The sequence below is a fragment of the Pinus tabuliformis genome, chromosome 5_2 (assembly GCF_031772625.1).
Source record: "Pinus tabuliformis cultivar Carrire ecotype Pingquan chromosome 5_2, CPIR1, whole genome shotgun sequence".
NCBI classification, from domain to species: Eukaryota; Viridiplantae; Streptophyta; class Pinopsida; order Pinales; family Pinaceae; genus Pinus; species Pinus tabuliformis.
In genome coordinates this window covers 937579046-937606804 of record NC_142306.1, presented here as the reverse complement: position 1 = coordinate 937606804, position 27759 = coordinate 937579046, and the positions used below count along the sequence as shown (strand labels likewise).

The following is a 27759-nucleotide window of genomic DNA, read 5'->3' as shown; positions in this document are numbered from 1 at the left end:
TTGAGGATGATGTCAATGAAGTCAAGATCTCCTAGAACTAATGATCAAGGGTGGGGCGCAAGGGGAGAGAGAAACTAGGGCATTAGCTCATTGTCAGGATCCTTAGGTAAAATAGTGGGTTATGGTTGTAAGATCTTGGGTTGGGGATAGTAGTGAGGGATCCCTACTCTCCTACCATCCAAGGTCGAAGGAAAGAAACTTTGGATATTTTTTTGATTGCTCAATTGAATTTGGGGGGTAGTCCAATGAGTGGGATGCGCCCTATTGAGATCCTATTTGGATAAGATATGAAAATTTTACTAGTCTATGAAAAATGACCACAAAAGTAGGTAATGGGACTGAAGAGTACAACCAATATGAATACAATGTGAGAGTGCCAATGCAACTCCTAGAAAATTCCAAACTAACGAGGCCGAGGGTGAGGAGAGAGAATTCAGCACTGGCTCGTTGTCAGAGTCTTCTGGAACCATCAAGGATCTGGATGCCTACTCCTAACATCTAAAGTCTAAGAAAGGAAACTTCAAATATATCTTGGCTATTCCACTAGAATTGGGAGGTAGTATGATGGGTGGGAAATGCTCTACTCTAGATCTTTCTAGAGCAGATCTCTCGAGGAGGAAAATATCTTCAAAGAAAACCCTTATCACAATGTGTAGCTGATGTACAAATATTTGGTAAATGGAGTTTGTCCCTAGAAATACTGTCAAAATGTTAGCTCTTTGGTTCTCACTTGGTACAAAAGTCCTAATCACAAGTGTGAGACACCAAAGGAAACTTATGCAAGCTACCCACTATCACCTTAGTAGCCTTTCTTTCTTCAATTTAGACTAGGTAAAATGGATGATTCTAGCTTAGGGGGGCTTCCCTATGGTTCCCTATTTGTGTATGGAGTGGGAGTAGAAGAGAGCTTAAAACAACATAAAACAACATAAGACAATAAAATAATTTGGGTTTTTAAAGTTTGGGGTGGTAGATGAAAGGGGAGACTAGCACCTTTTATTGATTTGGGGTAGCATTGGATGTGCTCTAGCCACGAAATTCGGTGGAGAGGTTGGGGCACATGAGATCTCCAATACCCAGAAAGGGTTTGAACTTTGGGCAGATTCTAAACAGATAAGGAGATATTAAAATAATTAATATTTTTAATGGAGTCCCTAAGTCTAAACTTAGGAAAAATAAAATATTAATGTGTATTAATATGAATCTATGTTAGAGTGGTCCAAAAGACATGGATCAAGCCGATCTAATCTTAGTCGTTGATTAAGGACTTAATCTCGGTCGTTGATATGTCAACAGGAAAAGTATAAGAGGAGGCTTGAGGGTCACTTGGAGAATACACCAGATGATCAGTCATTCTATTCTCTAGAGCGGGGTTTGCTAAGAGAGAGAATCAGTGATCGGGAGAGCAGTTGAGGGGCATTGAGTACAGAGGAACAAAGAAGGCAAAGATTGTGCCGGGAGAGCAACGCAACAGCCAAGGAGGGTGACACAGAGCCAGCAGGGGCTCACACAGGGCCACGCAGAGGCATCCAAGTGATGCGTAGAGCACTAGAGGGGCCAGCGTAGCTGATGCAGAGGCTCCTAGAGCTAACGCAGGGCCTCCTGGGGCTGACGCAGGCCAAGAAAGGCTGACACAGGGCCAGGGTGAGACAGAGAGGGGCTGACGCAATCCATATTGGGCAGAAGCTGGGGTTGCAGGAGCAGTTTTATGTTGAGGAGCTGTCGGAAGGGTTTTCCTGGGTTTCAACCAAGAGATTTCTCTCAAACTATGAGGTATAGCTGCTAAGGAAATTCTCTGTTGGTAGGCCAATTACAACACCCAGATTGTACTCTGATATTGCTTAATAAGAAAACCCTCAGATAGCTGCACCGGTTTGCCTCATTGGGCTTTTCCAGGGACATTGGTCCAAAAATAATGGTGTCATGTGGTGTGTTTGTTCTTGTTTCTTTTAGTTGCTGATTTTTGATATGTTGAGCATGCATTGGTGTTTATTTTTAGTATTTACTTTGTAAATAACTTGTTAAAGAAAAATTAACAAGTAGGTAGGAATAAATCAGGAAAAGTGCGTGAAGGGTTTCTGAATTAAGTAAACTTAGAAACTTCAACATGGTATCAAAGCGCGATTGCAGAACATAGGAGGACTAAGAGACATCAGCCGAGCGGAGCAATAGCAGCAGAAAACAACTGTCCTGAGGTGACATAAGCTGTTTCTAGCAGCGCAGAAGCCAAGAAAGTGTGACGCAGAGCCAGCCAAAGCCATGCAGAAGAAGTCGATAACTATGCAGAGCCTCAGAGAGCCCAGCGTTGCTGACGTAGAGGACTAGAAGGCTGACACAGGGCATCCCAGGGCTGACGCAGACCCATCCGGGGTGACACAGAGACAGCGTGAGGCAGAGAGTGGCCTGGATCAGTAGTGCAGTTGCACAAGACGATTAGAGTAGGGGGCAACTTGACAAATGACAGAAGGATTTCGACGAGGGAAATCAGGACTCAGAGGGAGTCCAGAAGAGAACTTCCAGACGAGAAGTAGAGACTCAGAGGAGTCGAACAGAGAACTTCCAGGAGGGAAGTAGAGGAGCATCATGACACTACACGGGGTAAGAGACCAGGATAGACTGGACGGAACATCCAACTTTGCAGTCTGGAAGGCTAGAATCTTATCAGTGCTTGACAGGAATCGTGTCAAGAACTTCGCCTTGAAGGTTATAGCTATCTCGGTTGACCCCAATGATAATGACAAGTACGAGGAGGCGATGGCGAGGGCCAAGTGCATTATCCTTGAGGGGGTCAAGGATCATGTAGTACCACATATAGCCGAGAAGGAAACGACAGTTGAGATGTGGGAGGCTCTCAAGAACCTGTACCAGCATACTTCTGTGCAGAGAAGAATGCTGCTCGAGAACTAGATGAGGTCGTATCAGATGAAGAAGGGTCAAACGATTGACTCCTTCCTCAGAGGATTGAATGAGATATGAGATCAGTTGACTGCTATAGGAGACACTGGATCAGGAGCTTATGGTGAGGACAACCTTGAATGTTGTCTCATAAGAGGGGGAAGTGTTTGTCTAGAGTATCCTGGGTAGAGGGACTCTCCTACCTTGGGACGAGATTTGGGCAACTCCTCGCCAGGAAGAGATCAGATGGCAGTCAAAGATAGGTATCAACAACAAAGGGATCAAGGTCAAGCAGGAGGAGGAGGATGTGGCCCTAGCATCTGAGGGAAAGCAGAAGAAGCGGAAGAAGAAAGATCTCTCTGAGATCAAGTGCTTCCACTGTGGGGAGATTGGTCACTATGCAACCTAGTGCCCAAGGAAGAACAGTAAGGGAGAGTCTTTCGAGACTAAGGCAATGCCAGCATGGGCAGAGAAGGAAGTTTTGATAGACGATGATTGTGCCATGAGTGCACACACGCCACTTGTGCGGAAGTGGGGAGACATCGAGCTATAGTCAGGTGGACTACAAGCGATGAGGCGCAGGATCCTTGAGGTACCCAAACTCTTGGATTAGACCTGGCTACGGGAGCCCCAACAAGGAGTAGCAGGATTGGCTGAGTGGGTGGAGACGGATGCAGATGGAGCGGCGGAGAGAGCTACAGTGCAGGAGTCCCGATATAGCATAGAGCTAGCAGGCTGCAGCAGTGCGAGAGGCACATGAGTGTTGCACCAGTGCGGGAAGGCACAATGAGGTGTGAAAGTGCTTCCACTGTGGGGAGATTGGTCACTATGCAACCTAGTGCCCAAGGAAGAACAGTAAGGGAGAGTCTTTCGAGACTAAGGCAATGCCAGCACGGGCAGAGAAGGAAGTTTTGACAGACGATGATTGTGCCATGAGTGCACACACGCCACTTGAGCGGAAGTGGGGAGACATCGAGCTATAGTCAGGTGGACTACAAGCGATGAGGCGCAGGATCCTTGAGGTACCCAAACTCTTGGATTAGACCTGGCTACGGGAGCCCCAACGAGGAGTAGCAGGATTGGCTGAGTGGGTGGAGACGGATGCAGATGGAGCGGCCGAGAGAGCTACAGTGCAAGAGTCCCGATATAGCATAGAGTTAGCAGGCTGCAGTAGTGCGAGAGGCACATGAGTGTTGCACCAGTGCAGGAAGGCACAATGAGGTGTGAAATGGTGCGAGATGCAGGGAGTTGTTGCAGTAGCGCAGAGGTTAGAGATAAGGAGCACTTGTCAGCTACAGAGGGAGCTTCAGCATCAGTGGGTGTTTCTAGCCCAACAGGGAGGACAGTTGGGAGATCAGTTACTTACTTCTTAGTAACTGAGTTGCAGTGTAGCAGTGGGCAACACGATGCAACATGATGAGAGGAGGTGCAATGCAGATGCAATGTTGGGAGGAATGACCAGCAGCAACACAGATGCAGAGGGAGTTGTAATGTAGATGCAGTGCTGGGAGGAAGGACGAGCAGCAACACGGATGCAGAGGGAGCTATTGTACAGATGGAGCAGTGGCAGTGGCAGAACCATGGGCAGCAGTACAAGAGGCAGCAGTGCAGAGGATGGTGGGCAGGAAGGCCTAGCATCAGCACAGGTACCGATGCCGGATGATGAGAGTAATACTCAGTGAGGGGTATTGCTAGAGCACAGTCCTTGCTAAGAGGGAGTGTTGATTTGGGGTAGCATCTGATGTGCTCTAGCCATGAAATTTGGTGGAGAGGCCGGGGCACATGAGATCTCCAATACCCAGAAAGGGTTTGGGTAGATTCTAAACAGATCAGGAGATACTAAAATAATTAATATTTTAATGGAGTCCCTAGGTCTAAACTTAGAGAAAATCAAATATTAATGTGTATCAATATGAATCTGTGTTAGAGTGGTCCAAAAGACATGGATCAAGCCAGATCTAATCTTAGCCATTGATTAAGGACTTAATCTCGGCAGTTGATATGTCAACAGGAAAAGTATAAGAGGAGACTTGAGGGTCACTTGGAGAATACACCAGATGATCAGTGATTCTATTCTCTAGAGCGGGGTTTGCTAAGAGAGATAGAATCAATGATCGAGAGAGCAGTAGAGGGCAATTGAGTACAGAGGAATAGAGAAGGCATAGATTGTGCTGGGAGAGCAGCGCAACAACCAAGGAGGGTGACGCAGAGCCAACAGGGGCTCATGCAAAGGCAGCCAAGTGATGCGTAGAGCACCAGAGGGGCCAACGTAGCTGATGCAGAGGTTCCTTGAGCTGACGCAGGGCCTCTTGGGGCTGATGTAGGCCAAGAAAGGCCGAGGCAGGGCCAACGTGAGACAGAGAGGGGCTGACGCAGTCCAGATTGAGCAGACGCTGGGGTTGCTGGAGCAGTTTTGTGCTGAGGAGCTACCGGAATTCCGTGGTTTCAGCCAAGAAAGTTCTCTCAAACTGTGAGGTATAGCTGCTAAGAAAATTCTCTATCGGGTAGGCTAGTTACGATACCCAAATTGTACTTTGATATTGCTTAATAAGAAAACCCTCAGATAGCTGCACCGATTTTCCCGCATTGGGTTTTTCTGGGGACATTGGTCCAAAAAAATGGTGTCATGTGGTGTGTTTGTTCTTATTTCTTTTAGTTGCTGATTTGTAATATGTTGAGCATGCACTAGTGTTTATTTTCAGTATTTACTTTGTAAATAACTTGTTAAAGAAAAATTAACAAGTAGGTAGGAATAAATCAGGAAAAGTGCATGAAGGGTTTCTAAATTAATTAAACTTAGAAACTTCAACACCTTTATTTGCTTGGGTTATGTGTGTTGATTTTTGGTAGCATCGGATGTGCTCTAGCCTTGAAATTTGGAGGAGAGGCTATGACACATGAGATCTCCAAGACCAGAAATCGTTTTGAGAAATTCCACCTGGATGAGGAGTTATTAAAATAATTGATATTTTTAATGGGTTCCTAAGTCTTAACTTGGAAAAATAATAATATTAATGGGTATGAATAAAGATAAGGGTGAGAAGCTTCTAAGAGATGAGGATCAAGTCTATTTTAATCTTAGCCGTTGATTCATCAACAAGAAAAGTATAAGAGAAGACTTGAGAATCATTTGGAGACACACCGATAGATACTTAGTATCTCGAGGAAAATCGATTCTTAAGTAAAGGAGATTGATTTCAGAGGGAGAGTTGTAGGGTGGAGGAAGAGGAGTGCATCAACAACAGGCAGTGACTGAGGAGGTGACGCAGGGACAGTGAGAGACAATGTAGAGAGAGACGTAGTCCAGAGGATAGACGTAGCCCTCACCCAGGCCGACACAAAGGGATGCAGAGCCACTCGGAGCCATGCTGAGCCACGCATTGTGATGCAGAGGTGACGCAAGAGTGGGAGAAAGGTCTCGAAAGTGTCAGAAAGTCTCTAAGGGAAAGTCTCAGGTGTTTTCTTTTAGTTTCCTTGTAAAATGATTCCTTGTGAAAGAAATTGTTGCTGAAGATTAATAAAGCCCTGATCTGTTGCACCAATTTTCCCGCATTGGGTTTTTCTGGGGACAATTGTCCAAAAACAACTGTGTTGATGTGATTGGATCTTGTGCATGCATTTTTCTTTGGGTAATTGTGTGATAACTGCTGTAGAATTCATTTAATATTTGCTGAAGGGATTTCGTAAATAACTTATTGTGAATAAAAAGTAGGTGAAGTAAATCAGTTGCTGCAGTAGAATTTTAGTTTAGAAATTTGCACATGGTATTAGACAGAGATTCGACAACAGGAGAGGAAAATCAACTATGGGTCAAGAGCATGATGCAGAGGAATCCACTCAAGGGGACTCGCGCAGATTTCCAGAAGAATGCACAAGGGACATGAATTACGTTTATTCTATGTTAGCTTCCAGATAGGAAGAAGAAGTCGCTTGCTTAGCAAGGTCTACCTTCTCTGAGGTTTGGTATATAGACACTGGAGCTTCTTGGCATATGACAGGAATCCGAGAATGTTTTTTTTTTCAGATTATCAGGAAGAAAGAATGAATTTTCAGATCACCATGGGAAATAAGGCAAAGTGTACTCCAGTAGGAAGAGGTACTGTAGTCTTTAAAACTGAAACAGGAGAGCGGCTTCGAGCAACCAATGTGCTGCGTGTGCCAGGGTTGGGGATGAACTTACCCTATGTATCTCAACTTCAAAACAAGGGCTATGATATTTACTTCATTAAGGAGAAAGTATATGTCAAACACCCAAGTTGGAAAAAGAAGGCCTAGATTGGAATTAGAAGTAACAGGTTGTAGCTAGAATCACCAATGGCATTGATAGGCATGGAGACAAAGATTTGAATGAACTATGGCATAGGAGGATGGGACACTTATACCACGGGGCTCTGAGCAAGTATACCAAAGCAACATTTTCCAGAAGTAACAATAGGGCTAAGAGTGTGCTAGGATTGATACACACAGACATCTGCGAACCGATGTCCACGAAAGCTCTTAGTGGTGCCGAATACTTCGTCACCTTCATCGATGACCATTCGAAAAAGATTTGGATCTACTTTCTGAAAACCAAGGATGAGGTTTTTGGTCGATTCAAAGAGTTCAAGCCTCTAGTGGAGAATCTGACAGGAAAGAAGATAAAAGTGTTGCGCTCAGACAAGGACTTCATCGATTTTTGCGCTAAGGAAGGCATCAGAAGAGAGTGGACAACTTCCTACAATCCAGAGCAGAATGGAGTAGCAGAAAGGAAAAACAAGACTATTGTGGAAGAAGCTAGGGCAATGATGTATGATCAAGATATACCTAAATTCCTGTGGGCAGAAGCATGCAGCACGATAGTTTATGTCTAGAACAGGACTCCACACAAAGCATTAGGCAAAATCACTGTGGAGAAGGTCTTCACTGGGAAGACACTTGAAGTCATCCATTTCAGGATATTTGGGAGTTTAGCATATTGCTGTATACCCGAAGAAAAGGGAAAGAAATTAGATCAAACTGCTGACAAAGGATATCTTGTGGGATATATCGAGAATGCTAAGGCATATAGAGTCTATCTTCCAGGGAGTAGGAAGGTAGTAGTTCGACGGGATGTAAAGTTCATGGAGGACAGAGCTTTCAGGAAATCCCGAGGAATGCCTTTCGAGGAGTTGTCGAAAGACGAGCTGTTTCTCAAACCACTTCGACCAGCGGAAACGAATACCAGAAATTCTCCCGAAGACAAAGCTTCAGAATAGGAGGAATCTCAGGAAGAGGAAGAGTTGATAGATGTGCCTACTATCAGTGGAAGAACGAGCCGGGAACTCCGACAGATTCTATGGGATGCAGAGGACTTCATTGGTGCACCTAGGAATAATAAAAGAGAGTGAAGATAGCTAGAAAATACTAGGCCTTAGTAGCTCATGTTGGGCAATCTTCTAGTTTTCAGGAGGCCGTTTAGCATCAGGTATGGGTAGATGATATGGTGGAGGAATACAACTCTATAACGGTCAATGATGTCTGGGAAGTGGTACCTAGGCCTCAAGACATGCCAGTGGTAGGTTCATGATGGATCTACAAGGTCAAATATGCTGTAGACGGCAGTGTGGAGAAATACAAGCCAGGTTTGTGGCTAAGGGGTATGCTCAGAAGGAAGGGATAAACTTCGAAGAAACCTTTGCCCTAGTAGCCAACTATACTTCTATTAGAACCATGATATCTATTGCAGCACAGATGGGGTGGGAGATTCATCTGATGGATGTCAAGACGACATTTTTGAATGGGGTAATAGAAGAGGAAGTATACATTGAACAACCAGAAGTTTTTGAGACACATGAGAAGAAATCTCATGTATGCAGATTAAAGAAAGTATTTTATGGGCTTAAACAGGCACCTAGAGCATGGTACGGTCGAATTGATGGCTACTTGCAGAAGATGGGTTCGTCAAGAGTGACGCAAACCCTAATCTCTACTATCTTGTCGTAGAGAATGAGCCTCTAATCTTGGTGTTATATGTGGATGGTCTTTTCTTGACAGGATCATCGAGGCTCATCAGTGATTGCAAGAACCTAGCCACAAAATTCGACATGAAGCATTTGGGACAGTTGCATTATTTCCTGGGGTTGGAGGTTTGGCAGCAGAACGATTAGATCTTCCTTGGACGAGGGAGATATGCTACAAAGATCTTGAAGAGATTCAGGATGTAGGACTGTAGATCTATGGCTACTCCAATGATCACCAACTGGAAGAAGATTGATGCATCAGAAGATAAAGACGTTGATCCCACCTTGTACAGGCAACTTATGGGCTTCCTGATGTATCTGGTCAATACCAGACCAGACATTTGTTACACTGTCAACACTCTCAGTCAGTTCATGGTGGAACCTTGAAGAAATTTCAACCCCCACTCTGGTTATCAGTTTTCTTTATCACTCCATGCATTTAGTTTTAAATCCAAGCATGATAAAAATTCTAAAATTTGGAAATGACAATATTTTCTGAAAACACAAATTTAGAGATTTCACAATTGCTGAAATTGCAGAAATAAAACACAACAAAATTACGACAACCACTAACAGAAAATAACACATTGATTTTTGGTCAATGTGACCCTGGAAAATTTTCCTACAACTCTTGGGGAAAATCAGCTTGAGAGCTCTTCTTGATTTCTGAAATTGCTTTTACAGAGAAACTGAAATACACAGTAAAAATTCAAGTAACCACAAATTACAACTTATCTTGATTTTTGTGCTTGAACTCCACCTCAAAAATCGTGCCAATCAGCAAACAGCCAAAACAGAAATTTTCCAGTAGTAAAAAAAATTAAATGTTGTACGCCCTGCTTCAAAAAATGTGGCTAGAACTTGCTGTATGGACTATAAAGACCATACGAAGTTTAGCAGTACGGTTGCCTTGAAATTCGTGCCAAAATCTGCGTCAAAATTTGTGCCTGTTAAAATTGGCAACTAGGGCCAAACTCCATGTTGGTCATCTTATTAATGACAGCTGATATTTTTCTTGGATCCCTCTCATTGAGAGGTGTAGGATTGATCTAAAGATCATCTAATTCCAATAAGTATTCATGGAGATATGAATTTATTAGTGTTATCAGACAATTTTTCAAGGTCGGCCAGCAACCAAATAAACCCCACTTGTGCTCAACGTTTTAGTATAAATAGAGGTGGCCTTCAAGTCATTTCAACACACTTGGGATGTCTTCCTCTCTACTTGTATTTGGGCTTTAGTAGGAGGAGAGATCCTAAGGGATAACGCTGCCCTAATCTAGAGGGAGTGCCCTAGGCCCTATGTTGCCCTAACGCAGCTCTATGGAGAGGCCCTACACTTTCCTAATGCAGCCCTATGGAGGGCCCTAACGCTGCCCTATGGAGAAGCCCTAATGCTGCCTTATGGCCTATGGAGAAGCCCTAACGCTGCCCTATGGAGAAGCCCTAACATAACCCATGAAGAGGTATATGCAGTCAAGAAGGGCATCAATGTAAGCCCTCAATGCAACCTAGAAAAGGGTCTATACCCTAAATGGATGCCCTAGAACCTTAATGCAGTCTATGGATTGCCCTAATCGCTGCAAGAGAGGGAGGCTCTAAGACAACGTGGAGGAGGCCTGAGTTCCTCAATAGAGGCCGAGTTAATTGCTGGAGTAGTAGCTTGTTTTTGGGACAACAATGATATAGTGCTGCAATATTCAAGGGACAACTGTAAGATGATGGGACAACAATGATATAATGCTGCAATGATCAAAGGGACAGCTGCAAGACGATGGGACAACAATGATATAGTGCTGCAATATTCAAGGGACAGTTCTAAGATGTTGGGACAACAATGATATAATGCTGCAATGATCAAAGGGACAACTGCAAGATGATGGGACAACAATGATATAACATAAAGGGACAACTGCAAGATGATGGGACAACAATGATATAACATTCCAATGATCAAAGTGATAGCCGTAAGATGTTGGGACAACCGTATGATGAGACAAAACAATAATGGGACACCAATATGGTACTTGGTGCAACAAGTACACGAAATACAACAAGCATGCAAGGAACAACAAGCAAGAACATAGGACAGTATGGCAACATGGTGCAGCAATGGCACATGATGCAGTACAATGATGGGTACAATCATGATTGATGAAGAATGATGAGATGTAGCATAGTGATGATGGGTGCAACATGGTGAGGTGCAGCATGATGACGAGATGCAGCACAATGATAGGTGAAGGAGTCACCTTGGAGAATCAGTTGAAGCAACATGTCTTCAACTGATCTCATGTATCATCTTCTTAGAGATGATCTATGCTCTTATCTTGATAAGTCAAAGTGCTGACTTCTGTTGTAAATGTACTATCTCTCTCTCTCTTTGCTGAACTATTGAAGAACATAAAAGAAGAATTGATCAAGGGTTTCCCCACATTGGGGATTGTCCCTGGCTAGCGCCACATCTTGTGTCCTTTTGTCTTGGCTTGTCTTTTGCGATTTATGTTTATGTTCTATCTACAGTTTACTTTAATGTTGATGTGATTGCTAATCTGGAAAAGATATTGAGCTAACTGTGAAAATTGAAATAAATTTCTCTAAGCATAGAACATACCTAAAATTAACATGGTATCAGAGCTGAGGTGAAGACAAAGCCCAAACAAGAGTGAAAGAGCAATCACCAAAGACAGTTGGGAAAGGACAAAAGGATCAATGGATTCCTCATTCCTCTTCTAATTCACCAAGGGTGAAGTCGAAGCAGAGAATATTATTAGAATGGCGTAGCGAAAGTTTTTGATGGCCTATCTGAAGATCACTTCTATGGGAAGTTTGGATCTAAGGGTGGAAGGAAAGGCAGATGCCATGGTTGAAATAAGTTCGGCCATTATGCGAAGGATTGTCCGACTGGCAAGGACACATCACTTGATGATGATAACAATCATTCCAGGACATCTTCAACGATCGGAGGGATGATAGGTAATGCAGGTCATCAAGGACACGACCGACTCTTCAGAGAAAGCAAGGAACCCCAGGTATGAAGAATCAAATATTGTTTCTGATAAGATAAAGAAGTGTTATCTTGTATTGGCCCTCTCCTTCAGATTCTTTGGGAATCTGGCTTATTGATTGTAGTGCTTCAAGGCACTCCATCGAATAAAAGGGTGCTCCCTCTCTCATTTGATGGGTTGAGGAATCTCATATTTGATGATTGCTCCAGCAGATAGACATTAGATACCACCTTATTTGTGATATGGTAAGTCGATGAGCGAGGAGGCCCCATCGCATTGAGACTGATGTACAGTTCGTAGATATTTTGTCAAAGCCCCGGGGAAAGGTCAAATCTACGACTTTCTCGAACGACTTGGAGTCGTAGAGAGACCTTCTTATAAGGGGCTTGGAGTACTTACTAGAGCAACACATGACCATAGGGCGACCTACCCTCCCCTAATGGTGTGTTGTGTACAGGGTGAATGGCTCAGACTTCCCTCGTGATACCCCGTGGCGACTTTGGGACATGATGATTAGTTCTCTTGTCGAGGCATCCTACCCATGCAGTCTGGGACTCATGGGAAGTACCTCTCATCTGATCAATGAGTAGGGAAATGGGGTTAGGGACTATTAGTAGTACTATCGATGGACGCATCATTGTATCTACCGTACTCCCTATGCTAGGATGACCTCCATTAATCTGGGATCAGTATGAGTGGTTTGAGACACTCTTTTCTGATATTGATCTGGGATCAATGAAACTGACTTCGGGTCAGTAAGAGTGGTGTGACACACTCTCCTCATATGAAACTGACTTCGGGTCAATAGAGAAGGGTATGAGACATTCTCGATCAATTCTTCCCATGAGTCCCATGCAGTCTGGGACTCATGGGAAGTACCTCTCATTTGATCAATGAGTAGGGAAATGGGGTTAGGGACCATTGGTAGTACTATCGATGGACGCATCATTGTATCCACCATACTCCCTATGCTAGGATGATCTCCATTGATCTGGGATCAATATGAGTGATTTGAGACACTCTCTTGTGATATTGATTTGGGATCAATGAAACTGACTTTGGGTCAGTAAGAGTGGTGTGACACACTCTCCTCATATGAAACTGACTTCGGGTCAGTAAGAGTGGTGTGACACACTCTCTTCATATGAAACTGACTTCGGGTCAGTAGAGAATGGTATGAAACATTCTCGATCAATTCTTCTTCTTCATGGTTTAGCAGAGCAGAGCTTAGTAGAGAAGAGCAGAGCTCAACAGAGCTCAGCAGAGAAGAGCATAGCTCAAGAGAGCTCAGCAGAGTAGAGCAATGCAAGGCACTGATGGCAAAGATAGTACAGTCGGACATATGGATCAGCCGATGGAGTTCTCCCTAGTTGAGAGGGAGTGTTAAAATTGGCAACTAGGGCCAAATTCCATGTTGGTCATCTTATTAATGGCAGCTGATATTTTTCTTGGATCCCTCTCATCGAGAGGTATAGGATTGATCTAAAGATAATCCGATTCCGATAAGTATTCATGGAGATATGAATTTATTAGTGTTATGGGACAAATCATCAAGATCGGCCAACAATCAAATAAACCCCACTTGTGCTCAACGTTTTAGTATAAATAGAGGTGTCCTTCAAGTCATTACAACACACTTGGGATCTCTTCCTCTCTACTTGTCTTTGAGTTTTAGTAGGAGGAGAGATCCTAAGGGATAACGCTGCCCTAATCTAGAGGGAGTGCCCTAGGCCCTACGCTGCCCTAATGCAGCCCTATGGAGAGGCCCTACGCTGCCCTAATGCAGCCCTATGTAGAGGCCCTAACGCAACCCTATGGAGAAGCCCTAACGCTGCCCTATGGAGAAGCCCTAATGCTGCCCTATGGAGAAGCTCTAACACTGCCCTATGGAGAAGCTCTAACACTGCCCTATGGAGAAGCTCTAACGTTGCCCTTTGGAGAAGCCCTAACATTGCCGTATGGAGAAGCCCTAACGTTGCTCTCATCCCATGCAAATCCATTATTGTACGATCAAGAGGAAACACTATAATCTTGCCAATCCTAAAATCTTGAATATTTTAAGCCTATTGAATTCTAAATTGGATATGAAATTCCACTTTATTGTATGAAGTTTGATGAGGGTGTAACCACTCTCAAACATCTTGGAACAATTAATGGTAATTTTTAAAATTCAAGTAAAAGGAATAGAAATTCCTTTTACTTTAAGAATTTAGTATTTCTAGTAATTACCAAGGTCATAGACTCTTCAGAGTTCTATCTGTTATCTTTTGTTGAGAAATCAATGCTAGTAGAATTAGGGTTAAATTTCTCTTCCTTGATAATTACTTGTGAATTATGTTGGCGTATTTTATTTCTTTATTATATTAATTTTCATCAAGCAATTACCAAATTATGTGTATGAAGATCACAAGAACAAGAGACACAAGATATAAGCACCCTATCTAGGGGAAAACCCAGTCAAACTTCTTCCTTTAGTAGTTAAGATGAGATAATCCAAGACTCTTCTTCAACCTAGACATAGACCTCCTCAAACCACCAAGTCAGCCTTTCCTTCTAGCAACCTCGATCTTGCTCCAACTCCCTTAGGGGCATCATCAAGTTCACAAGATTTAGTATCTGCATTGTTGTTAGTTTCAAGAGTCTCTTGATAAAGTTCTTCTGAGTCTAATGCTCTCAATGATCTTTGAATTTTATCCATCTTAAGTTGCTGCCACCCTAGGAACATGACTTTAGTGGTATGAGTCAATACATTTACCACATCATACATATCATAGTGCAGCTTAGTAACAAAATCACCTCGGCCAAGTTCTTCACTTGTCCCATAAGCAATGTAAGTTCTTGTTCCTAGATCAGGGTATAAACAATTATTAGGAAGCTTTGCTGCCAGATTAAGAATCCCCATTCAGGATTTGTGTACTCATGAAAGGGCAATGCATTAATGGATTCAACTCTATGGCGTGGTAAACGTTCTTCAAAGAAATTTCGTGGGGGCCAATCCTTCAGCTTCAATATCAAAGGTCAACCATTTTTATGCATTTGATAATCTACATACCCTTTGAAAATTGGTTGACATTGATTTCAATTTCACACCAATTTAAGCAATCAATGGCCTTTATCTTTGTCTCCTCATTAAACTTGCCATTCATAGTCTCTTGAACAGGAACAATCGCAGCGTGTTGTGCATCAGCTAAGTACGGTAGCGGACATGCAGGCAGTTTACAGCAGGTGTATGGTTTGCGGCAGAGGTAGCAGGTCGAAGCGAGGGTGTATGGTTGAGCGGATATGGTAGCGTGGATGGTTGGGAACATAGGCTGATGATCAGGAATGGGACTAGATGGTCGGGATAGAGGAATCCTGGCATCGACCGGAGCAGGTGTTGCGGTTTTGGAGATAACATCACTCGCCATGAACTGAACAACACCCACATAAAATTTGGTCGTCCCAAGTTGTTGCTGCAGAGAACACATGTAGATTTGCGGGTGAAATGAACTGAACAACACCCACGTAAAATTCGGCCGCTCCAAGTTGTTGCCGCAGAGAAAAACACAAGTAGATTTGCGGGTGAGAATGTTGCCAGATTTGAATCCTTGACGTTGGCTACAGGGATAAGTGGGGAGGGTGAATAGGAAGAAGACGTGAGGAAGATGTATGGAAACGCCTCGCAGATCTTCTGCATTCTCTTTTGTGAAGCTCTATTAAACGTTGTGCTTCAATTTCTAAACTAGACCATGATTCCAATGGAGCAAACATGTCCATTGTTTCCCTCTTCAAATTTTTCTTGCCATATTCAGTACTTCTGGACCTCGGAGGGCAAACTTCACGTAGCTTGTGTGTCGGCATGTCCAATTCAATTGGTGTCCTCCAGTAGTAGATTGAGAAACTTGCTTTGATATATTTCCAACCAAATTATTTGGAAAGAGCATTACCCGCCTTGCCTTAGAAGGAGACAACACTACAGGACCATCTGGAGATGCATGCTTTGCGGGCCTTGATGAATCCACCTTAGAGGGTTTGGGAAGTAAATCTCGCATCGTGGGAGCAAGCACAAAAGAAAAATATTTGTGTTCCATTGCTTGCTGTGCAGTAATCCTATTTTTTAGATCCAACATAAACATCTTTGACAAAAGATCCAAGGCATATTCACTAGCCATGGGGAATAATGAATGCAGTGGTGGTGCAGGAACAAACTGGAATTCAACAAAATCTGGATTTGTGGCCACATCTGGCCACTGTGACTGTCTAGGAGTTCCAAGGGTTGCAAAAACCTTCCCTATGTGGTCAAGATCACCCACACCCTGAAGGAACGGTCTTTGGAGAAGACGTTCTGCAAAAATATACCCTGCTGCCCAAATATCTACAACTGCACCATAATGTTTAGCTCCAAACAGTAACTCCGGTGCCCTGTACCAAAGTGCAAAAACCTGATGAGTAAATTTGTGGTCTGGACTACCAAACAAGCGAGCCAGGCCAAAATCTCCTAACTTCAATTGGCCGTCAGAAGCAATCAACACATTATTTGGTTTCATATCCCTGCGCAAAACCCATTTTTTATGGCAAACAACAATCCCCTTCAACGTCATTTTCATATAGGATTTTATATCAACTGGGAAGAGAACTATGTTTTTGTCTTTTATAATAGTCTCAAGATCGCTCTTCATGAATTCAAAGACAATATGTAAATTTAGTTTGGGAGGATATGCATCTATTAGCTGAATTATATTTGGATGCGAAAGCTCCTTCAGTAATTTGATTTCTCTTAAGGTAGTTACATTAACACCTTCTTTGGCTTTACCCAGATGGATTTTCTTTCCTATCACAGTTTTGTTTGTCACAGTATCGAAGGCCTTGTAGACTGTCCCATAGGTACCTTGCCCAAGTTTGATACCTTTGCGATACTGTTTAGAGTGATCGAGTGGCTTTAAAGGAGGATGGGGAGGAGGAACACGAGAGCCTCTGCTATCATTGGAATTAGCCATTTTCACTTCCCTTTTATCACCCGAATCAATAATCTTCATCTATTCATCATCTTCATCTAGATTATCGTCTTGATCTATATCAGCTTCATCAGAATTTTCAACATTATAATCATCAAATACGTCACCTTGTTTTCTTTCACCATCGCTATCATCTTCCTTATTATCGATTTCTGCATAACTCTCCTTAAAACATGTTGTAGCTTCGGCACATGATTTTTCTAAACGGTGAAATACTTCTTGAATTTTATTAAACTGCTCAACTCAACCAGGACGTGAACGTAATGGCACATTGTGCGGAGAACAACGTTCAAAGACCCACATGATTATATTGTGCGCCATGGCTCTGATACCACTAAAGCATAAAAATTGATAGCTTGTTGACTTAAATGTAAAAATACACTACAGGTATTTTGTAATAATAATTTATTATATATATAAAAATGTATAAGTGATGAATGTTACAGTGAGGACCCACATATATATACTTAAGCAGGTGTCCTTTCATGACTGGGTGTGTCTTTTAGACATGCCTTTTCACTTAACTAATGACTTCTTAACATAATCACAACTTGATTACTTAGTATTTATTTATTTTGTTATGAATTATATTCATAACACACAACAGTCTATGTTCAGAATAGAACTCCTCATTAGGCATTGGGAAGATTACTCTAGAGAAAGTCTTCACAGGGAAGACACCTGAAGTCAGTCATTTCAGGATACTTGGGAGCTTAGCATACTGTTGCATACTCGAGGAAAAGAGGAAGAATCTAGATCAAACTATAGAGAAAGGATATCTAGTGGGATATAGCGAGAACACTTAGGCATACAAAATCTATCCTCTAAGGAGCAGGAAGGTAGTAGTTCGATAAGATGTGAAGTTCATGGAGGATAGGGCCTTTAGAAAATCTCAAGAAATGCTTCAAAGGAGCAATCAAAAGATGATCCGTTGGTCAAACCTTTTCAACCAATGGAAGTAAAAAATTCTTCCTCGGATCATGAAGAATCACAGGAGGAGGAGGAGCTAACAGAAGCACCTGCTACCAGAGGAAGAACGAGCAGGGAACTTCGTCAGATTCTGCGAGATGCAGAGGATTTCATCGGTGCACCAAGAAACAATAAAATGGAGCGAAAACAACCAGATAGATATCAGGCATTAGTAGCTCATGATGGGGAGCTTGCCAGTTTTCAGGAGGCTGCTCAACATCAGGTTTGGTTAGATGCGATGGTAGAGGAATACAACTCGATAATGGTGAACGATTTCTGGGAGGTAGTGCCGAGGCCTCAATACAGATCGGTGGTAGGTTCGATATGGATCTACAAGATTAAATACACCGTAGACGTTAGTGTGGAAAAATACAAACCCAGGTTTATGGCTAAGGGGTATTCTTAGAAGGAAGGAATTGACTACGAAGAGACCTTCGCCCCAATAGCCAGGTATACATCTATTAGAACCGTGATATCTCTTGCAGCACAGATGGGATGGGAGATTCATTAGATGGATGTCAAAACGACATTCCTGAACGGGGTGATAGAAGAGGAGGTATACATTGAACAACCAGAAGGCTTTGAGACACATGAGAAGAAGTCTCATGTATGCAGATTGAAGAAAGCCTTGTATGGGCTGAAACAGGCACCTAGAGCATGGTATGGTCGAATTGATGGCTACTTGCAGAAGATGGGATTTGTCAAGAGTGACGCAGATCCAAATCTCTACTATCTGGTTGTAGAGAATGAGCCTCTAATCCTAGTATTATATGTGGATGATCTCTTCCTGATAGGATCATCCAGGCTCATCGGGGACTGCAAGAAGAATCTAGCCACAGAATTTGACATGAAGGATTTGGGACAGATGCATTATTTCCTAGGGTTGGAAGTTTGGCAGCAAAAAGGGAGAGATCTTCCTTGGACAAGGGAGATATGCTACAGAAATTTTGAAGAGATTCAGGATGCAGTATTGTAGACCCATGGCTACTCCAATGATCATCAACTGGATGAAAATTGATGCATGAGAAGACAAGGATGTTGATTCCACCTTATATAGGCAGCTCATAAGGTCCCTGATGTATCTGGTCAATACCAGGCCAGACATTTGTTACGCTGTCAACACCCTCAGTCAGTTCATGGTGGAACTGAAGAGGGTGCACTAGGCAGTAACCAAACATGTTCTCAGATATATACAGGGAACATTTGATTATGGACTCTTGTACACCAAGAGTAAGGATATCAGATTGAGTGGATTTACTGATGCAGATTGGGCTGGAAGTTCTGTGGATCGGAAAAGTACCTCTGGGTACTGTTTCAACATTGGATCGGGAATGACCTCTTGGTGCAGCAGGAAACAGAAATCCGTAGCTCTAAGCTCAGCTGAAGTAGAATATATGGTTGCAAGCACAACTTTGTGTGAAGCCATATGGCTTAGAAAACTGCTTGTGAACCTATTCGGAAGAAAGATGGAGCGACCAGGATCATGTGTGATAATCAGATTTGCATTAAGCTCTCTGAGAATCCAGTATTTCACGATCAGTCAAATCATATTGATATTCGATGTCCCTTTGTCAAAGACTGTGTCCAACGAGGAGCAGTACAGTTGAGCTACACTCCTACAGGAGAACAGGTGGCAGACATCCTTACCAAGGCCCTTGGAAGAACAAAGTTTGATTATTTCAGGGAGAAGATGGGGATGACAAAGAACCCATTTCAGTAGCAGAAATGGGTATGATGTTGCAGTGCAGTAGCATTCACCAGTAGCATGATGTAGCATGATGAGAAGAGGTTGCAATGCAGATGCAGTGTTAGGAAGAAGGACCAGCAACATCACGGAGGTAGAGGGAGTTGCAGTACAGATGTAGCAGTGGCAGTAATAGATCCATGGGAAACAATACATGATGCAGTAGTGCAGAGGATGTTGGGTGGGGAGGTCTAGCATCATCACAGGTACCTGTGCCATATAATCAGAGTAATGCTCAGTGTGGAGTATTACTAGAGCACATTCCTCGCTAAGAGGGAGTGTTGATTTGGGGTAGCATCAAATGTGCTTTAGCCATGAAAATTGGTGGAGAGACTAAAGAGCATGATATCTCCAAAACCCATAAATCATTTTGGAAAATTCCATTCGGATGAAAGGCTATTAAAATAATTAATATTTTTAATGAGGTCCTAAGTCTAAACTTAGGAAAATAAAAATATTAATGGGTGTTAATAAAGATAAGGATGAGAAGATTCTAAGAGACGAAGATCAAGTCTATTTTAATCTTAGCCGTTGATTAGGGACTTAATCTCGGTCGTTGATTCATCAACATGAAAAGTATAAGAGAAGGCTTGAGGGTTAGTTGGAGATATACTGAGGGAGACCAGTCAATTTGATTTCTGGAGCAGGGTCTAGTGAGAAATTCGAACTAGAGGTTTGGATTGCAGCAAGAGGTAGCGAGAATAGAATAGAGAGGCAAGAATAGTACCAAAAGATCAACGCAGATATTAGAGAGGTAGACGCAGAGGCAGGAGGACTACGTAGTCACTGGAGGGCCTGCGTATGTGACGTAGAGAGGCCCAGTGCTGACACAAAGTAGCATGAGTTGACGCAGAGGGGCTGGGAGCTGCGCAGAGGCCAACAAGTGTGAGGCTGAGCCTGGGGGAGGTGTTGGAGAATTTATCTCTGTTGGGTAAGCCAGTTTGGCACCCAGTTGTACTAAAGAGTAGCTGATTAATAAAATCCTCTTCTGCTGCACCAATTTTCCCGCATTGAGTTTTTCCAGGGACAATTGTCCAAATATCTATGTTGATGTGTTTGATTCTTGTGCATGTATTTGTTTCTGTATTATGGTGTGATTTCTGCAGTAGAATTTATTTTAATGTTTATTGAAGGGTTTTTGTAAATAACTTATTGGAAAATAAGGGTAAAATAAATCAGTTGTTGCAATGATAGAATTTTCACACTAACTTCACTTTGTCATTCTTCCGACATTGATGACATATTGCACTTTCTGCCTCACCTAAGGTACCAATCCTCTTGCTAGAGGAATCCAAAAGAGGCTTGTTTATTAAGTTTTTTGGAGTTTTGGTTTTAGCAGAAGGTGTGTGGAATTGTGATTGTCGAAAATCAATCTCTCTTTCAATTCAATGGTTTCTTAAGATATCCACCTTAGTTTCTTCACTATTGATCAATTGGGAGTGCCAAATAGATGTGCCTCACTGATACATAAGATGGTTTTTTGAAACCTTGTCTTTTGATTTCTTATTCATTGGGATGCTGGAGAACTCCCACCCAACAATGGCAGAAATATGTGGCTTTTCAACTTCATTCTGCTTGTTTTCATACACTAGCTCATTGCTTTCCTCCATTTTCCTCATCTTCTTCTCGCTGGCATGCTTGGCAGAATTTGCAGCCCTCCTTTTTGCTTGAATATAATGCTTTTCACAAACAATCTTGTCTATGTCACCTTGAGGAACATGTTCAACAACATTTCCTTGGTTCGAACAATCTTTAATGTTAGTCCCTTTCATGTCATTGTATTCTTCCTTTAGACATGCTGTAATGTCTGCACTTGATTTTTTTAATTGCTGAAACGATTCTTGAATTTATCTTTACTGCTCAATGAATTCAGGACGTAAACTTAATGGCATATTGTGTAGCAGATAATGTCCAAAGGCTTACATGATTCTAATACCATTGAAGCGACAAAACTTAAGAGTGTTTGTGCTTTTAATATAAAATACTCAAATATATTTATGAATAGTATTTTAGTAATATATGAAATGTAGAAGGATGTTGAATGCTACAATGAGGCCCTGCTTATATACCTAGGCAGGTGTCCTTTCATGATTGGGCATGTCTTTTAGATATTCCTTTTCACTTAACTAATGATTATTTAAGATAATCATTATTTTGATTATTTATATTTATTTATATCCATTTTATTTTAGATAATTTATATTCGTAACAGTCTTCGTCATCGGAATCAAATATAATGTCCCTGCTTACTTCAATATGTCTTCCTTCCTTGATGTAGATTCTATATGCCTTTGAAGAAAGACTGTAGCCAACAGAAATCCCTTTAATGCTTGTAGAATCTAGTTTCTTTCGTTTGTCCTTTGGAAAATGGATATAGGCGGGGCATCCAAAGATTCAGAGATGGTCCACACATGGCTTCCTTCCTGTGAATGCTTCTCCGGGTGTCATATTATCGAGGATTTTATGAGGAATTCTATTTTGTATATATACAACGGCCATTGCATCTTTTCCCCATAGAAATTTAGAAATATCTTGATCAAAAATCATTGTTCATATACATTCTTCAAGTGTTCTATTTTTCCTTTTTGCAACTCCATTCTGTTCGAGATTGTAGGGAACAATGAGCTTCCTCTTAATTCCTGCTTCTTTGCAATATGCAATTATTTCTTTTGAAGTGTATTTTCCACCATTATCGAATCTCAAAATGTTTGTTCTTCTTTTAATTAAGGTCTCTACTTCAAACCTAAACTCCTTGAACTTTTCAAATACTTCGTCCTTTGTGTTGAGTAGATAGAGCCATGTCTTTCTAGAGGGATCATCAATGAAGGTTACATAATAAAAATGACCCCAAAGTGATTTGTCAGACATAGGCCCACACGCATCTGAATGAAGAAGGTCCAAGATTCTTTAGACTTTGTCTCATTGCTTCTAAATGGTTTCCTTGTATTCTTTCCCAAGGCACATCCCTTGCGTATTCCTTCACGATCTTCTTTAATATTGGGAATGACATTTACCAATTTATTGAGAGAGGGAATAACCTTTTCATGTAAATGTCCATATCCTCTATGCTATAGTTCAATGGGATTGATTTCTATGTGAACTAGGGCCTAAGGAGATGGTGTTATTACTCTATAGAGACTTCCTTAACGAATTCCAATAACCCTAGCTTTATCAATGCTTGAATATTTACCCCAAGCGAAAACTTTTCCATCTACAAAAGAAACTTTATCACCTTTATCTTCTAAGCAAGAAATTGAAAGTAAATTCTTTTTTGCACCTAGAACATAGAGTATATTGTTGAGATGTAGCTTTGCCCCATTGTCCAACTTCAAAGAATTTGATCCCAGGCCTTTCACAACATAGCTTTTGTTGTCTCCCAATTCCACTACATGAGAAGATTGTTCCTTGTGAAAATTCCTCAACTGGAATCCCTACTGCAACAACTGATGATATTTCTCCTACTTGTTAGATTTACATGAACAAGTTATTTGCAGTTTCCTACGACAAATATTGAAATACATACACTGCAACCTTCATTTAATTAATTTATATGCGGAAACAAGATACTGAGCAAGAAAGAAAATACAACACAATTACACCGCTATTGTTGGACAAATATCCTCGGAAAAACCCAATGTGGGAAAATCGGTGCAACAGATTTGAGGGTTTATTATTATTAAGCAGTAGAAAATTCTGAATACATCTCTGAATACCTCATGGGTTATTTAGTTACAGAGAGAGAAATACTGGCAGAAAGATTTGTGAGATTACCTCACACAATCACTGAGAAAAATCCTGGTTGATCCGGTCATTGGATGAGGTGTCTCTGGAAAGCCCTGCGCTGCCCCCTGCGTCGTCCTCACGCAGTCCCTGTGTCAACCCCTCTAGACATTGTGTCACCCAACCAGCTGATTGATTTGTTGCCTGGAGTCACTGCTCTCAGCCTCCCAGTTTCACACCCTGGCTCTCGACTTTAGAAACTGACTCTACTGCAAAATTTCGGACTCTCTCACCCTTTGCACTGCCTATGCATGGCCCCACGTGGCCCTGCATCAACATCTGCGTGAGAGTTGCTGGATCACTCTCTGCCTCTTTCTTTTGATGATTATCTGGCTGAGAAATCCTCTCTCTCCGGATGCTATCTCTGCCCCTGAACTGCAAGAAATCTACTCTATCAGAATTTCCTCCTAAGAACTTCTAACTTCAGAAATTCGATCTCTTGATCTCTTGGTGTGTTTTCCAAATGACCCTCAAGCTTTCTTAAATAATATTCTTGTTGACATTCAACGACCCAGATTAAAAGCTAATCAATTCCTAAGATCATTTTAGCTTGATCCTTGCCTTCTTCTAGAAGTTATACCCACAATTAGATTAATACCCATTAATATTTTTAATTTCCAAAGTTTAGACTTAGGGGCCCATTAAAAAATATTATTTATTCTAATAAAATTGTTTCTGGGTGGAATTTCCCAAAACGCTTTCTGGGTTCTTTAGAATACATGTGCCCAAGCCTCCCTGCAAAATTTGAGGCCTAGAGCACATTCGATGCTACCCCAAATCAACATTCCTTTGATAGAGTGTGAAGTTGTTTGCTATCTTCTGTCATGTGTCTTGATGCTCCACTATTAATAATCCATGCATTGTCATCATTGAGTGAACTTGTGAGTGCAACCAAAAACCCTTTGCTTTTGACCTTGTTGAATAAGTTGTAGATGATTCTTTTTATCCAGCTTCCTGCAATATTGAATCCCATTTTCAAGTATCTTATCATAGATGGAGTAGTCATGTCTTTCAAGCCAACATAGTGATCTCCAATCTTCCTTGACCTTAGCTCTGGTACCATATTGAGAAATCAATGCTAGTAGAATTAGGGTTAGATTTCTCTTCCTTGATAATTACTTGTGAATTATGTTGGCTTCTTTTATTTCTTTATTATATTATCTTTCATCAAGCAATTACCAAATTATGTGTGTATGGAGATCACAAGAACAAGAGACACAAGATGTAGGCACTTTGCCAGGGAAAAACCCCTATCTAGGGAAAAACCCAATTAAACTTCTTCCTTCAGTAGTTAAGACGAGATAATCCAAGACCTTCAATGTAGACACAAACCTCCTCAAACCACCAAGTCAGCCCTTTCTTCCAACAACTTCGATCTAGATCTTCGACCTTGCAACAACAACACTTTGACCCAACAAATCTAGAATTTTGACCTTCCCAGCAACAAAACTTCGATCCAACACTAAGAATTTTGAGCTTCCCAGCAGTACTTCCACCTAGCAAATAGCCTAGTAACTTCGCATAAAAGAGAGAGAGATAGCCCAAAAACTTCGACTTGCAATTCTTCCTTCTTCTCCTTGAATTTCACACTTTTTTCTGCACTTCCTTGATGTATATCGAACTTGTTGAGTTGATGTCCAAATAGATCGAATTGCTCTTGTATATATAGCCTCTTCTGTGGTTCGAATTGTCCTCTTGTAGGCTAACTTCATCAGGCTAGGGCCGACTTGGTGTGGAGGTGACAAGTTACATTTTTGACTCAATAATAATTCTTTTCCTATGATTCAAAAGCCCAAGAAGGGTCTGATTAAATGGACAATGACTCTAATGACTCAGTATAAAACCTAGAAGTCCTCAATGGGGTCTTTGACCTATAAAAAGATGACCCAAGCTTGAAACCCATGCTTTTATAAGTCATTGTAATAATAATAAAAAAATTCTTCTTCATTCTTTGACTAAAATATAAATATGATGATCGAACCTGATTACATTCTTCAACATCTTTGTTCTATTTTCATGGCTCATTGTACAAAAATCTCAGGGTCACCTAAGCATCCCCCTTCTAGGAAAGGGGGTGACTAGATGTCCCTCACAGTGGGGAAATGTTTCCCCATGCATTTCCCTAAGTTTCCCTCATAGGGGGATGTAGGGAAATGTTTCCCTAGGCAACTCACCATCTCAAAGTGCGGGAAATGTACGGGGCGTGGCCCCCACCCCGGGGGATGTATCCCCATAGAACATTTCCATTCATATATCTTAATAGAAACCTCTTAACAAGTAATTGTTAGTGTCATCCTCATTATTGCATCGATAGAATCAAGGTGTATTCTATAGCCAGGTATGAGATGTGTAATGTTTGTGCCTAACACTAAGATGACTCGTGGCATATGTTGTGCCAATATGATTTTTTCAAAAGGTTAACAAAACAACAGCCCATTATGGATGAGATGTGTATCATTCCTGCTTATAAAAATAAAATAAAATTGTAATGTAAGAAACGATGGAAGTACAAAAAACCAAGTATTAATTAAGATATATCAATACACAAACCATCATAGATCTAATTTTACTCAAGATCTTCTATGCATTGAGAGATGTTCATTTCAATTCTTTTTGATCCCTCTCAATGTTTAATAGATCCAGAGTTAAGATGGACCTGTAGTGCTTTAACTCACTATCCACTCAAAAGTAATCAAATACATTGTCAACATATGATCATAATAATAATTGTCTGATCACTTTTTAATGTCACTAAAGACAACATAGACTTGAATCAATACAGGAGTCGGCAACTAAGTTGCAGCTAAGTATGCTGTAGCAAGATTTATTTACTCAGGATTTTCAAGTGTGAGAATTGAGTGTAAATGAAATACCTTCATTTATGTTTGTGACGTACTAAAACGTCTAATGGCTGTGTTTCCAATTCATCAATTTAGTGTGTATCTATGCATATTTTTGATGTTCGTTTGATAGTTTGATGTATATAGGGTATGCATAGTTGCTTCATCTCTCAAATTTGTTTAACTAACTAAAAAAGCTTGCAGTCTTTATCCTTGGCCAAGTAACGACCTGCATTTTGAGGTTGAACTACCAATACAATTTATTCCTGATGTTGGTGTATGAAGGCTTTATTTTTCAACATTAAGCTACTGCCCTGAATTTTGATTTTTGTCTTTCCTTAATTGATCATTTCTGTCTTCGTTTTAGTAACCCCAGAGCAAAAACATTTATTAACTCTTCACCCCTTCGTATCCTTTTAACATCTTTGTGCAATGCCCAAAGAACCTGTTTGCTTTCCAAACCTTTGCGCAGTCTCAAGACTTAAATTAAGATTTCTATAAATTATATCTTACTCAATATGTTAAAGCGAAGTATAATTATTCTGTCATCCATTCCTCAGTGTTGCAAGGACAAGTGCTTGTTTGAATGCGATGCATGGGACACAAAAACTGCGAAGTCTCAAAGAGCTATTGAAACAGTTCAATTTGTTGGACATAATGGAACGGCCAAGTCAATCAGAGTTCCGTCTGGAAGAGCTCGAGATATATTGGACAAAGCTTTTGAGGATGGGAGCTTGGATGCGAAACAAGCCATACAGTGGCAGGATGTAACAGTTCCAGATAAAGTCCAACTTGGTCTGGCATTGGATTTGCTCGAAGCTGTTTTGAGGTACTTAAGGTTAATGAAATGCAAACATCAGTTAAGAATAATATGACATTACCTGTTTTCTATGAGATCTCTCTGGTTGCTGGGATACAGAGATAATGCTTGTTCTTTGAAAATCCAGGATTCAAATTTTTTCCCACAAAAATAGCCTTTCTATAAGTGTTTTTTTCAATAAGCCCAGCATCTGAAAAATAATATTTTCACAAATACAGGGTTTCTGGAGGTGACAACAATATCGAGAGCTTCCCACCTTCTGCAGCAATTTGCAGGCTTTCAAGGGAAGAAGTCCTTTGTCATCTTGTGCAAATACTTCTTCGGGCAAAGACACCATTTTTTGGGAGGTAGAAAATGACACTTAGAATTGAGAACAATTACAATGGACGGATTTTCCATTTATGCTAGTAGCATTTGCATTGATTCTGTGATTGGCAATTGAAAGTACCTTTTGGATGATAAGATGGTGTAACATTCTGGTGCCAGGATATTGGAAATAATTTCAAATGTTTCAACTGTCAACAAAGACGCCATGAAGCGGCTTTACAAATATGGCATGTTTGAAATTATTTTATGGAAACTAGTGGCTGGTGACACTATTGATTCAGAAAAGATTATGATGATCAAGTTTCTCCGTCAATTCCACTTGTCACAGGTGATCATTCTATTTGTTATGTTTTGGTAGTTAGTTTTGTAAATGATGTTATCTATAGAAATTGTATGCTATCTTT

General features: G+C 41.3%; 1 protein-coding gene and 1 pseudogene across 1 annotated transcript in view; one reads left to right on the top strand and one right to left on the bottom strand.

Annotated features, from left to right (window-relative positions):
• Window positions 1-27759, top strand: part of LOC149162352 (uncharacterized) — a 187476-nt gene that overhangs the window by 120684 nt on the left and 39033 nt on the right. Inside the window, exons 21-23 of the mRNA XM_089437229.1 lie at window positions 26769-27037; window positions 27247-27375; window positions 27515-27683. Of these exons, the coding sequence (XP_089293355.1) occupies window positions 26769-27037; window positions 27247-27375; window positions 27515-27683 (567 nt within the window). The remainder of the gene's footprint in view (window positions 1-26768; window positions 27038-27246; window positions 27376-27514; window positions 27684-27759) is intronic.
• LOC149162353 (cyclin-dependent kinase D-2 pseudogene) lies at window positions 15479-16857 on the bottom strand (annotated as a pseudogene).